This window comes from Enhydra lutris, unplaced genomic scaffold, assembly GCF_002288905.1.
Source record: "Enhydra lutris kenyoni isolate GAN:26980312 unplaced genomic scaffold, ASM228890v2 scaffoldscaffold85, whole genome shotgun sequence".
In the NCBI taxonomy this organism is placed as follows: Eukaryota; Metazoa; Chordata; class Mammalia; order Carnivora; family Mustelidae; genus Enhydra; species Enhydra lutris.
Window position 1 is genome coordinate 5617604 of NW_019154169.1, and position 13894 is coordinate 5631497.

Sequence of the window (13894 nt, forward strand, 5' to 3'; positions counted from 1 at the left end):
CCAGTCTTATTTCTTCTTGAATCAGTTTAGTAATTTGTGTCTCTCAAGAAATTCATTTATTTCTATTTAGTTACCAGATTTGTTAGTATAAAGTTGTTTATGATATTCCTTTATTATCCTTTTAATGCCTGTCAGGTCTATAGTAATACTCCCCCTCTTAATTCCTGATCTTAATAATTTATGTCTTTTTTCTTAATCAGTATACTAGCAATTTATCAATTTTATTGATCTTTTCAAAGACTAGCTTTTAGTTTTATTGATTTTTCTCTCCAGTTTGCCCTTACCTTGATTGCTATTTCATTGATTACTGATCTTATTCTTTCCTTTTTTTCTGTCTACTTTGGGTTTAATTTTCTTTTCTTTTTCTTTCTTTCTTTCTTTTTTTTTTTTTTTTTTTTGAGCTCAAGATTCCCTTTTTTCTTTTACCCATGGGCTACTTAGAAGAGCGTACTTCAACTTACAGATTTTGAGGGACTTTTTCATATCTTTTTGAGAATTTGTTTTTAATTTATTCAATTCTTTTGTGGTCAGAGAACATACTTTGTAATATCAGTCCTTCTAAATTTATTGAGACTTATTTTATGGCCCAAAATGTGGACTATCTTGGTGAATGCTCAATATGCATTTGGAAAAAAAAAAAAAAAGGCTGTGTTATACTATTGACGGATAGAGTGTTTATCAGTTAGGTCAAGTGTTTTGTAGTAGCATTCAACTCTTCTATATCTTTTCTGATTTTTTTGGTCATTTGGTCTATCAATTACTGAGAGAGGACTGTTGAAACTTACAAATACAGCTGTTGATTTGTCTGTTACAATTCTGTCCGTTTTGGGGTGCCTGGGTGGCTCAGTGGGTTAAAGCCTCTGCCTTCGGCTCAGGTCATGATCCCAGGGTCCTGGGATTGAGCCCCACATCGGACTCTCTGCTCACCGGGGAGCCTCCTTCCTCCTCTCTCTCTGTGCCTGCCTCTCTGCCTACTTGTGATCTCTGTCTGTCAAATAAATAAATAAAATCCTTTAAAAAAAACAATTCTGTCCGTTTTGCTTTATGTTTAGAAATTCTGTTAGTAGGTGCATGCATACTTAGGATTGCTATGTCCTTCTTTTAAAAGTTTACTTATTTTTAAGTGATCTCTATACCCAATGTGGGGCTCAAGCTCACAACCCTGAGATCAAGAGTTGCATGCCCTTCCGACTGAGCCAGCCAGGTGCCCCCAAATTCCTATATCCTCTTGATGAATTGACACCTTTATTATGAAATATTCCTTGTGGTAATATTCTTTTTCTTGCATTATGTTTATTAATATAACTGCTTCAGCTTTTATTGTTATTTCATGGCATATCTTTTTTTTTTAAAGATTTTTAAAAATTTATGAAGGCAGGGGTGCCTGGGTGGCTCAGTGGGTTAAAGCCTCTGCCTTCGGCTCGGGTCATGATCCCGGGGTCCTGGGATCGAGCCCCACATCGGGCTCTCTGCTCAGCGGGGAGCCTGCTTCCTCCTCTCTCTCTGCCTGTCTCTCTGCCTACTTGTGATCTCTATCTGTCAAATGAATAAATAAAAAAATCTTTAAAAAAAAAAATTTATGAAGGCAGACGCTTAATGGAGCCACCCAGGCGCCCTGCCTGGCATATCTTTTTCCATCCTTTTAACTTTCTTTAGCCTTTTTTTTTTTAAGGTTTTATTTATTTATTTATTTACTTCTTTTGAGATTTTATTTGTCAGAGAGTGAGAGAGAGCACAAACAGAGGGAGCAGCAGGCAAAGGGATAAGCAGGCTCCCCAATGAGCAAGGAGCCCAATGAGGAACTTGGTCCCAGGACCCTGGGATCATGACCTGAGCCAAAGGCAGATGCTTAACCGACTGAACCATCCAAGTGTCCCTATTTTAACTTACTTTAGGTGTATCTCATATAACAGCATACAGTTTGGTCTTGCTTTTTTTTTTTTTTTTTAATTTTATTTATGTATTTGACAGACAGAGGTCCCATAGTAGGCAGAGAAGCAGGCAGAGAGAGAGAGAGAGAGAGAGAGAGAGAGACGGGAAGCAGAGAGCCTGATGCGGGGCTTGATCCCAGGACCCTGAGATCATGCCCTGAGCTGAAGGTAGAGGCTTAACCCATTGAGCCACCCAGGTGTCCCTGGTCTTGCTTTTTAATCCAGTCTGATGATCTCTGCCTTCAAGAATCTAGACCAGAGGTTAGCAATCTGTGGCATGCTGACCATCCAGCCCATAGCTGCGTATGGTAATTTAATATTGATAAAAGTGATATCTCAAAACTGCAGGCTAAAGATAGACTTTTTTATTGAGATATAATTGGCATGTAATATATTAATTTTGGATGCACAGCAGAGTGGTTTAGTATATGGATATGTTACAAAATGATCACCGCAGTATAGGTAATATCCATTACCACACGTAGTTAGAAGTTTTCTTTCTTGTGATGAATACTTTTCAGATCTAGTCTTTTAGCAACTTTCAAATATACAAAACAGTATTAATAGCTGTAGTCACCATGTTGGGATCATGACCTGAGCCAAAGGCAGATGCTTAATGACTGAGCCACCCAGGAGCCCCACGTGTCTGATTCTTGATCTCAGCTCAGGTCATTATCTCAGGATCCTGGGATCAAGCCACGCATTGGGCTCCCTGCTCAGTGGGGAGCCTGCTTCTCCCTCTCCCTCTGCCTGCTGCTCCCCCTACTTGTGCTCACTCTGTGTCTGTCAAATAAATAAATAAAATCTTTTAAAATTTAAAAAAAAACCAGTTGGACATTTAACTGACTGAGCCACCCAGATGCCCCTCCTTTTTTTCTTCTTCTTTTTTTTTTTTTTTAAGATTTTTTATTTATCTATTTGACAGAGAGAGATCACAAGTAGACAGAGAGGCAGGCAGAGAGAGAGAGAGAGAGAGAGGAGGAAGCAGGCTCCCCGCCGAGCAGAGAGCCCGATGCGGGACTCGATCCCAGGACCCTGAGATCATGACCTGAGCCGAAGGCAGCGGCTTAACCCACTGAGCCACCCAGGCGCCCCGCCCCTCCTTTTTTTCTTAATGGTTGAATAATATTCTTGTGTATGTGTATCATATTTTCTGTATCCATTCATCCACTGGAAGACACTTAGATTGTTTCTAGTACCTGTGGGCCATTTTTATGTCTTCTTTGAAGAAAGGTCTACTCAGATCCTCTGCCCATTTTTAATTCAGATTGTTTAGGGTTTTTTGCTGTTGAGTTGTATGAGTTCTTTATATTTTGGTTACTAAACCCTTATCAGATACATCATTTACAAAAATTTTCTCCATGTAAGTTGCCTTTTCATTTTGTTAATGGTTTCACAGAAGATTTTTTGTTTGATGTAGTCCCATTTGTTTATTTTTGCTTTTGTTGCCTTTGCTTTTTTGGTATCATATCCAAAAAGTCATTGCCAAGTACCTTTACTGCCTATGATTTCCTCTAAAGGTTTTATAATTTCAGGTTTTACATTCAAGTCTTTAATCCATTTTGAGTTGATTTTTATGTATGGTATAAGATAGTGGTATAGTTTAATTCTTTGTCATGTGGCTGTCCAGTTTTCCCAGCATCATTTATTGAAGAGACTGTTCTTTCCCTTTTGTATATTCTTGGCTCCTTTGTCATAAATTAATTAGCATATATGTATGGGCTCCCTATTCTGTTTCACTGATCTATGTCTCTGTTTTTATGCCAATACCATACTGTTTCAATTATATAGCTTTGTAATGTGGTTTGAAATGAAGATATGTGATGTCTCAGCTTTGTTCCTTTTTCTCAAGATTGCTTTGGCTACTTGAGGTCTTTGATGGTTTCATACAAATTTTAGTGTTATTTGTTGTATTTCTGTAAAAAATTCCATTGGGATTTGAAGGATTATATTGACTGTAGATTGCTTTGAGTTATACGGATGTTTTACCACTGATAATTCTTCCATTCCTTAAGCATGGAAAATCTTTTCATTTATTTGTGTCTTTTTCAGTTTTTTCCATCAGTATCTTATGGTTCTCTGTATAACAATTATTTTGTCTCCTTGGTTAAAGATAGTCTATTGACAAATAGTATTGGATAACTAGAGCCATTTTCAAAAAACAAAGCCCATTCTTTATCTCATCTACCATATAAAATAAACTCTAGTTAAACTGAATGATTTAATTTTTAAAAATGTGATCGTAATATTACTAGACTAAAACATGAGAGTACTCCTTCATGACTTTGATGTGAGGAAGGACTTCCTAACTAGGACTCAGAACTCTAGGAACTAAAAGAGAAAGTAGTAACAAAGTTGATTACATAAAAATAAAAAACTTCTGCATGGCAAGAAACATTGGTAAGCAAAGTCAGAAGAGAAATGACAAAATGGGAAAGGTATTTACAATTCACATACAGACACTGAACTTATCATCTAACTTATAAAGACTAAGAAATTTTAAAAAGAGACCAATGGCCCAGTAGGAAAAGAGTCAAAAGGGCATGAATAGAGATTTCACAGAAAAAGAAACATAAAAGACCCTAAAAAAAAGAAAAATACTCAACTCATAATCCAAGAAATACCAATTAAAATTCTATTGACATATAATTTCTTTATCACATTAAATTGATAAAAACAAAATGTTGCGACAAAATGCTTTGCTGCTTTGACTGTGAGGAAATGGGTACTCTCATATATTGCTGGTGTCTGACAAAGTGGTCCAGCTGCTGTAGAGGACAGCTTGACAGGATCTACCAAAATTACAAATGCATTTTCCATTTAGACCTAGCAATCTGATTTCTGAGGCCTTCTGGTACAGATATGCCTGTATGTATACAAAGTGACATATTTATAGAAATATTCATTATACTATTGTTTGTTAGAGCAGAAGATTGGAAACAACCAAGTGTTCATCTAGAGGTGTCTGGTTAAATAAACTATGATAAAAAATGGAGGATATGTACCTATAGAAAAATTAGAATTTAAAAATCAAGCATAGAACAGTGTATATATTATAGTATGTTCCCTTCTGTGTAAAAGTGTGGAGATATATATATATATATATCTAATATATTTACTTAATATATATAAATATGTTATATATATAATATATATAAATAATATATATATGTAGAATATATATATATAGTTGCTTAAAAACATTGCAAAGACACACAAAGAAACTTATAAAATTGCTCATCTATAAGGGGTTAGGAGGTGGAAGAAAAAAGGAAAGGACAAAAGTGGGTGTAAGACATCTGTCTTTTTTTTTCTGAACCATTTAAGAAAGGAAAATAAAATATAAAAATAAAAACTTGTCATTAAGGTTGGTGGTTTTCTCTACTCATATTCGGCTACATAGATAAAGTGAGAGAATAGGAAGAGAGTTAGGATTCAGGCTTTGCTTAGCAAGTATGAAAAGGAAGTCCACATTAGGAGTCATTATCAAGTTGGAGGATTAGCTGAATATAGAATTTAAGTTGGGTAAGAAGTGGAGAAGAGGTATGAGTGTGGTGAGTGACAATGTAAAAGTGACCAGAGAGAAAGACAGTTGATGTTTTGGAGATGTCGAAGTTACTATTAGTGATGAGGTCTTGGATAGCGATACAAAGAGTGAACTAGAGTGGAAGACAAGATCATTGGAGAGGAGGTGAGGGAATTGGGAGGGCAGGAATCCTTATATAGATATTTGAAATCATTGAGAATTAAGATAGGAGTAGTGTTGGAAATGGTGGCACTGAGCCAGGAGCTAAAATTCCTGAGGGGGAAAATCTAGATGTTAGCATATTACTGCAGTAGGTAGAGATAATGCATGTCTGATGAAATGATGACATTAGATTTTAGAGGAGGGACAGTTGCTGGCACCAGCAATGAGGAGAAGAGAGAACAGAATGAGATTGAGGACAGAGTAAGATTGTAGGAGAAAAACCAGCCACTCACGTGAGATGTCCTCATGGGAAATGGTGTTGTAAGGGAGGGTTAATTGAATCAGACATGGGAAATCTTTGAACTTTTCCACAATTTTGACTTTTCCAAATAGACATTGTTAAGAATTGGTGTAGGGTGTTCTCACTGGGTGGAGAGATATTTTTATAATCCAGCTTCAGAAGTCACATAGTCGTTTCTGTTATACTTTATAAGTTGAGTAAGTCACAGCTGTTTTCCCAGGATCATGTTCAAGGGCCGAGGACATAGACCTTATACCAATGGTGTGGGGGTATGTCAAAGTTACACGGAAGAAGAGCATATGGGATGGGAGTTGTTATTCTATCTATCCTTGGAATATACAATCTGCACTGGGTATTTACTAAAGAATTTGCTTGAAAAGTAAAAATGGTTATGACATAATAGTCATACTGATGAAGAAAAATCTTCAAGTCTTTTTTCTCAAGTGGGAGGTTTCCTTAAGACATTCTGGAAAGATTATAAAATTTCCAACTATTTCACTTAGTTGGAAACCTCTACTTATTTTTTTTTTAACTTTTTAGATGACTGATTAAGTTTTCCATTCTATACAAGAAGATGTGTCTGCAGAAATTGAATTTTTAAGAATATACAGGCACTCTGCTTCATTTCCACTAAATTCCTTTTTGACCCAGGTCACAAGCTTTCAACCTTTCCCTGTATACTCACTATATACTATATATATATGCTGTTCCTTTCCTGCATGCTTTCTTTTAGCACCTCTTCTTCCTTTTGAAAAATAGCTTTTATCATTTCAAAAACAGTATTGTGCTCTGTCATTTTAGGGGTTGGTGATGTTCAAAGATGTAGCTGTAGATGTCTCTCAGGAGGAATGGGAATGCCTGAACCCCACGCAGAGGAATTTGTATAAAGATGTGATGTTGGAGAACTATAGCAACTTGGTTTCACTGGGTAAGTTTATCTGCCTCTTATAGTTTAGAATCTGTTTCTTTGAATTTCTGCTTCCTTTACTATGAATTTTAGGGCTACCTTTCAAATGATTAGATGAATTTTTTCTTTGTATAGGAATGAGCACCCTTAGATGAGGGTGTATCTTCATTTTTCCCATCCTTCCCCCGCTTCCTCTGGTCCTTATAATTGATGTTCTTCCTTGATGATTAAAGAACAGAATTGGAATTCTGTGCCATTAAAACTTATGCTTGATTATTTGATTATTTAATATTAATATTAATAAATTCATTGTTAACTAATGGTCAAAGAAGCCACTTCATCTTTTTTTTCATTTACACTGTGCTAAACCTGTGGGTGCACTAGTGTAGGTTAAAACTATATATATAGGGTCTGGGTGTGAAGCTCTTTAACTTTCCCAATTAATGTAGTGATGGACTGGGTCAAGAAATACCACTTACTATTTAGTGCTTAAATGAACACCACTCCATTTCCTACAAAAAATGTGCTCTCTTTTAAACAATTTGCATTTGGTAGTTATATGCTAAGAACTTTTCACTTAACATTGAAAAGTATCTGAAATAAGCATACTCAGGAGGTTGTTTTTTCCAAATAGCAAAGTGGAGACAGAAAGCTTACCTAATTTAAATAGCATTTTATCACCTATTTATTTGTTTTGTATTTTATCTTGAGTTTACCTGAATATGAGTATTTAATTTTTTCTTTCCTTTTTTTCCTCTTGTCTGTAGACTATCAAATACACATTTTGTGCTTTTATTTATTTATTTATTTATTAACCAATTATGAATCATAGTATTTGGGTACTTTGATTTCTCCTTCATCTCCATTTTTTTTCTTATAATCAGGACTTTCTATATCTAAGCCAGCTGTGATCTCTTCATTAGAGCAAGGGAAGGAACCCTGGATGGTTGTGAGGGAAGTGACAGGAAGATGGTGCCCAGGTGAGTAAGCAATGATCTAGAGGCAGGAAGCTATTTCATTTGGTCCGAATATTGGGCTGATAAGGTTATTTTAGACAAATTAGGGAAAACCTGATTTCAAAACTTACTACAACACTATGTATTCAAACAGTACAGTAGTGGCATAGAGACAGACGTACAGATCAGTGCAATATAATAGGGACACGTAAGTGACTTCGTGTCTAACTCTCTTGATATTCAGCTGTTGATATTCTAACTCTCTTGATATTCAAGATCTCTGCGTTGTGAGATTGAACCCCACATTGGGCTCTGTACTCAGCATGGCATCTTGAGATTTTTTTTCTCTCTCTCCCTCTGCCCCTCCCTGCACATTTGCATGCTCTCTCTAAATAAATAAATAAATAAATAAATAATTTAAAAAATGGAATGAAATAGGGGCGCCTGGGTGGCTCAGTGGGTTAAAGCCGCTGCCTTCGGCTCAGGTCATGATCTCGGGGTCCTGGGATCGAGCCCCGCATCGGGCTCTCTGCTCAGCAGGGAGCCTGCTTCCTCCTCTCTGTCTGCCTGCCTCTCTGCCTGCCTGTGAACTCTCTCTGTCAAATAAATAAATAAATAAATCTTTAAAAAAAAAAAATGGAATGGAATAAAGTTTGGAAATAAACCCCCAGATGTATGACCAAATGATTTTATACAAAGGTGCCAAGACCATCCGATGGGGAAAAGGACTGTATCCTTAACTGGATATCCATAGGCAAAAGAATAAAGTTGGATCTTTACCTTATACCATATACAAAAATTAACTCAAAATAGATCAAAGAACTAAATGTAAGACCCCAAACTAGAATAAAACATAGGGAAAAAGTTCCATGACATTGGATTTGGCAGGGATTTCTGGGCTATAACACCAAGCAAGGTATAGGAAACCAAAGCAAAAATAGACAAATGGGATTATACCAAACTTAAAAATGTCTATTTATCAAAGGACACAATGAACAGTGTTTATTAATTTTTTAAAAAATTCCTACGAGTTGCTTTTTGAGGTGACTTTTTTTAACTGTTATAGTAGTGGATCAAGAACACATGTTCTAATGGTATATTAGGAAAAATTAAGATTGATTAGAAATTGGGGAACTTAAAGAAAATTACATAGACGAAGTAGAGATAGCAGAGGGTTGGGTGCCTGGGTGGCTCAGGTTACACATCTGCCTTTGGCTCAGGTCATGATCCCAGGGTCCTAGGATCAAGTCCCACATTGGGCTCCCTGCTCCCTGTGGAGTCTGCTTATCTCTTTCCCTCTGCCCCTTGCTCATACTCTCTCTCTCTCAAATAAATGAAATCTTTAAAAAAAGATAGCAGAAGGTTGATTGGGATGGAAAGAGGTCCTCTAGGAAAGTACAGGGTCCTGGAGGCCGAAAGCAGGGCCATACTACAGATTAGAGGTCTTTGATGATATCTCTGAATCAGTATTAGTGCTTGTCTGTGTCTACAAAAACGCTTGCTGATATTTTCATAGGAATTATGTAAACCTATAGATGAAGTTAGAGAATTAACATCTTTACTCTGTTGTCTTCCAATCCATGAATACAGCATGTTTCTTCAAGAATTTTTTTAAATTTCTTTTATTAGCATTTTATAATTTTTATCATATAGATCTTGTACATATTTTATTAATTTTTTTACCTCAGTATTCCGTTTTTCAGGAGCATTTATAAATGGTATTGCCTTTTTATTTTGGTTGTTGCTTATTGTCAATGTATAGAAGTTAAATTGATTTTATATGTTGATCTTATATTCTGTGACCTTATTCAACTCAGTTATTTCCTTGTAGGTTCATTATTATAGTCAGTCATATCATTTGCAAATAGATAGTTTTATTTCCTTTTTTTCCAAACTGTGCGCTTTATTTTCTTGCCTTATTGGAATAGCTAGAACTGCAAGGCCTGTATTAAATAAGGGTGGTAATAATGGACATCCTTTTTAGCAATTTTAGGGGGAAAACTTTCAGGATTTGGTATTTTATCATAAAATATATTAGCTCTAGGTTTTCTGTACATGCTCTTCATGCTCTTTAGGAGTTTGAGGAAGTTCCCTTCTCTTCCTAATGCCCTGAGAGTTGTTTGTTTTTTTTTAAATATTTTATTTATTTATTGGACAGAGAGAGATCACAAGTAGACAGAGAGGCAGGCAGAGAGAGAGGGAAGCAGGCTCCCTACTGAGCAGAGAGCCCGATGCGGGACTCGATCCCAGGACCCCGAGATCATGACCTGAGCCGAAGGCAGCGGCTTAATCCACTGAGCCACCCAGGCGCCCCGAGAGTTTTTTTTTTTTTTTAATTCAATTAATTAACATAAAATGTATTATTTGTTTCAGGAGTGCAGGTTTGTGATTCATTAATCTTCACAATGCCCAGTGCTCACTGAAACACATACCCTCCCCAGTGTCTATCACCCAGTTACCCTATCCTTCCACCTTCCTCCCCTCCAGCAACTTTCAGTTTGTTTCCTATGAGTAGGAGTCTCTTATGGTTTATCTCCCTTACACTGAGAGTTGTTTTAATCATAAATGGTTATTAATAGGATCATGGGATTTTTTTCTTCCTTAGTTGTTGATATGATGGATTACATTGATTTTTAAGTATCGAACCAGTCTTTCACACCTGGAATAAATCCCACTTAGTCATAGTCTTTTTATACATCATTGAGTTTGATTGGTAAAATTTAATTGTGGATTTGGTAAAATTTAATTGTGGATTTTTTTCATCTAAGTTCATGGTGGGTGTTGGTCTGCAGTTATTTTGTGTATGCTGCCTTTGGTTTTGGTATCAGAGTAATCATGGCCTCATAAAGTACTTTGGAAAGTGTTCTCTTCTGTTTTCTGGAAGAAACTTGTTACAAGATTCTGGGAATGTTTGGTAAAATTCTTCAGTGAAGCCATGTGGACTTGGAGATTTCTTTTTTGGGAACTTCTAAATTATAAATTTGATTTATTACTATTTTTTAAAGATTTTATTTATTTGAGAGAGGACAAAGAGAACATGAGCAGGGGGAGGGGCAGAAGGAGAGGGACTGGCAGATTCCCCACTGAGTGTGGAGTCAGATGCAGGGCTCAATCCCAGGACCCTGAGATCATGACCTGAGCCAAGTCAGATGCTTAACTAACTGAGACACCCAGGCACCCCAGATTTGATTTCTGTAATAGTTACCAAACTACTCAGATGACCTATTTCATGTTGGCTAAGTTTTGGTAGTTTCAGATTTTCAGGGAATTGGGCCCATTTCTTCTAAGTTTTCAAGGTTATGAATGTAAGGTTATATGTTTCTTTTTTTTTTTTTTAATTTTTTTAAAGATTTTATTTATTTATTTGACAGAGATCACAAGTAGGCAGAGAGGCAGGCAGAGAGAGGAAGGGAAGCAGGCTCCCCGCTGAGCAGAGAGCCCGATTCGGGGCTCGATCCCAGGACCCTGGGATCATGACCCGAGCCAAAGGCAGAGGCTTTAAGCAACTGAGCCACCCAGGCTCCCCGGTTATATGTTTCTTAATAACCTTATAATTCATTGTGTGTATATATGTATATAATCCATATATGTGTGTCCTCATAGTCCTTAATTTTTTTTGTTGTTGAGACTTCCTCTTTCACCCATGGATTATTTAGAAGTGTGTTATTTGGAGATGTCTGGAGTTTTTCCTGTTGCCTTTCTTTTATTGATTTATACTTTAATTCCATTATGGTCTCATGTGAAAGAAGGAACATGTTTCCTTCCCTTATGTTTGATCCCAGTAGCAATTTCAGAGGTTCCCAAGACCACCCTTAGATAATTCACTAAAGAAGTCAGAACTCACTGAAAGCTGTCATCCTCACAGTTACAGTTTTTTACAGCAAAGGGATACAGATTAAAATCAGCCAAGGGAAGAAACACATGGGTAGAGCCCAGGATATTTCCAGAAATGGAGCTTCCAGTTGCACTCACCCAGTGTAGTCACGGACAATGCTAACTTTTCCCGTCAACTGTGTGTAACTATACCATGTAGCATTGCCAGATAGGGAAACTAACCTGAATACTGGTGTCCAGAACTTTTTTGGGCTCTGGGTTGGCTGCCCAAGTGGTTGGCCTTTCTGTTTCCAGCCTCTCAGGAGGTAGAGCTAATACCTTTAGATTCCTGCCTCTCTGGAGGAGAATTGGTACCACACGGCTCAAAGCCTACATCATAAATCCCATTGTTAGACTGTCTGGTAGCTATGGTCCTAAACAAAAACGTTGTAGAGATTTTCTCCCTGGAGATGAAGACAAAAGACAGATTTCTCTTTGGTGAAGTTTAAATTCTTTACTATACATATACTCTGGGTGACTTTGATTCTTTTAAATTTAAGATTTGCTTTACAACTTAGAATAAGGTCTGTCTTGGGGCGCCTAGTGGCTCAGTCATTAAGTGTCTGCCTTCGGCTCAGGTCATAACCCCAGGGTCCTGGGATCAAACCCCGCATCCCGCTCCTGGCTCAGTGGGAAGCCTGCTTCTCCTTCTCCCACTCCTCTTGCTTATGTTCCCTCTCTCGCTCTGTCTCTCTCTGTCAAATAAACGTAAAAAAACTTCAAAATGAGACATTAAAAAAAAAAAGAATAAGGTCTGTCTTGGGGAATGTTCATTGTGTGCTTGAAAACATTGTGTATTCTGCTGTTGTTGGGTGACATGTTCCATTCAGTTCTTCTATATCCTTGCTGATTTTCTGTCTGGTAGTTGTATCAGTTGCTGAGAGCAGGGCATTTGAATCACCAGGTATAATAGTGCTTTGTCTCTTTCTCCTTTCAGCTCTATCAGTTTTTGCTTCATGTATTTTGAAACTCTGTCAGTGGTACTTACTAGTTTTCTTTATTCTGAATCTATTTTATCTGATATTAATATAGCTATTTCTACTTTCTTTTTAAAATTTCTACTTTCTTGGGCGCCTGGGTGGCTCAGTGGGTTAAGCCACTGCCTTCGGCTCAGGTCATGATCTCAGGGTCCTGGGATCGAGTCCCGCGTCGGACTCTCTGCTCAGCAGGGAGCCTGCTTCCCTCTCTCTCTCTCTCTCTCTCTCTGCCTGCCTCTCTGTCTACTTGTGATCTCTCTCTGTCAAATAAATAAATAAATAATCTTTAAAAAAAAAAATTTCTACTTTCTTTTGATTAATGTGTACATGATACACATTTTTCCACTCCTGCTTCCAACCTACCTATGTCATGTTTGAAGTGAGTTTCTTATAGTCACAATGTTGGTAGTCACACTGTCCATTGTGCCAGTGTCTGTCTTTTAATTGTGATTTAGTATTTTAAAGGTATTTTGAAGTATTTTAAAGGCATTTACCTTTAAAATAATTATTGGAAAAATTATTGATACATGAAGGCTTTTATCTACCTTTTTTTGTGGTTATGTTTTCTTTTAAAGATTTTATTTATTTGAGAGAGAGAGAGTGCAAGTGAGGGGGAGCCGTATGTGGGTGGGGGGAGGGGCAGAGGGAGAAGCAGACTCCCTGCTAAACAGGGAGCCTGATACAGGACTCAATTCCAGGATCCCAAGATCATGACCTGAGCTGAAGGCAGACAGACGCTTAACTGACTGAGCCACCCAGGCTCCCCAGCCATTTTGTTGTTTTCTTCCATTTCTTGTTCTTCTGTTTCTTGTTTCTTGCCTGTGAGTTGCTCAGAGGTTTCTAGAGTACCGTTTTGACTTATGCTTTTTAATATGTTGCTTTTGTTTTTTATTTTTATTTTATTGTTTGTTCTATATATTAGCATATATGTACATACCTTTCACAGCCTGCTGGTTTTGATATTTTACCACTTAAAGTGAAGTATAGAAACCTTACATCCATTTAGATCCCTTTATCTTCCCCACACTTTTGGTATAATTGTTTTAAGTATTTCTTCTACATACATTGATCACTGCAAGAGATAGTGTTAAAATTTTTGCTTTACCATAAAGTAGGACTAAAGGAACTCATGGGGTAAAGGGTAGCCTGGTATTTTTTTTTTTTTTTCTTTTTGCTCATTCTATTATTCTTTCCTTTCTGAAGGTCTGAGCCTTCTTCTGTATCATTTTCTTTGTTTTGGAAGAGGTTCCTTTAGCCACTC

The 13894-nt window shown here is 37.1% G+C and overlaps 1 protein-coding gene and 1 pseudogene across 2 annotated transcripts in view; one reads left to right on the forward strand and one right to left on the reverse strand.

The window, feature by feature from the left end:
- Nucleotides 1–13894, reverse strand: part of LOC111161452 — a 637630-nt pseudogene that overhangs the window by 185326 nt on the left and 438410 nt on the right. The window lies entirely within an intron of this gene.
- LOC111161451 overlaps nt 1–13894 on the forward strand; it is a 678116-nt gene that overhangs the window by 2953 nt on the left and 661269 nt on the right. Inside the window, 2 exon segments of the mRNA XM_022525111.1 lie at nt 6722–6848; nt 7712–7807. Of these exon segments, the coding sequence (XP_022380819.1) occupies nt 6722–6848; nt 7712–7807 (223 nt within the window).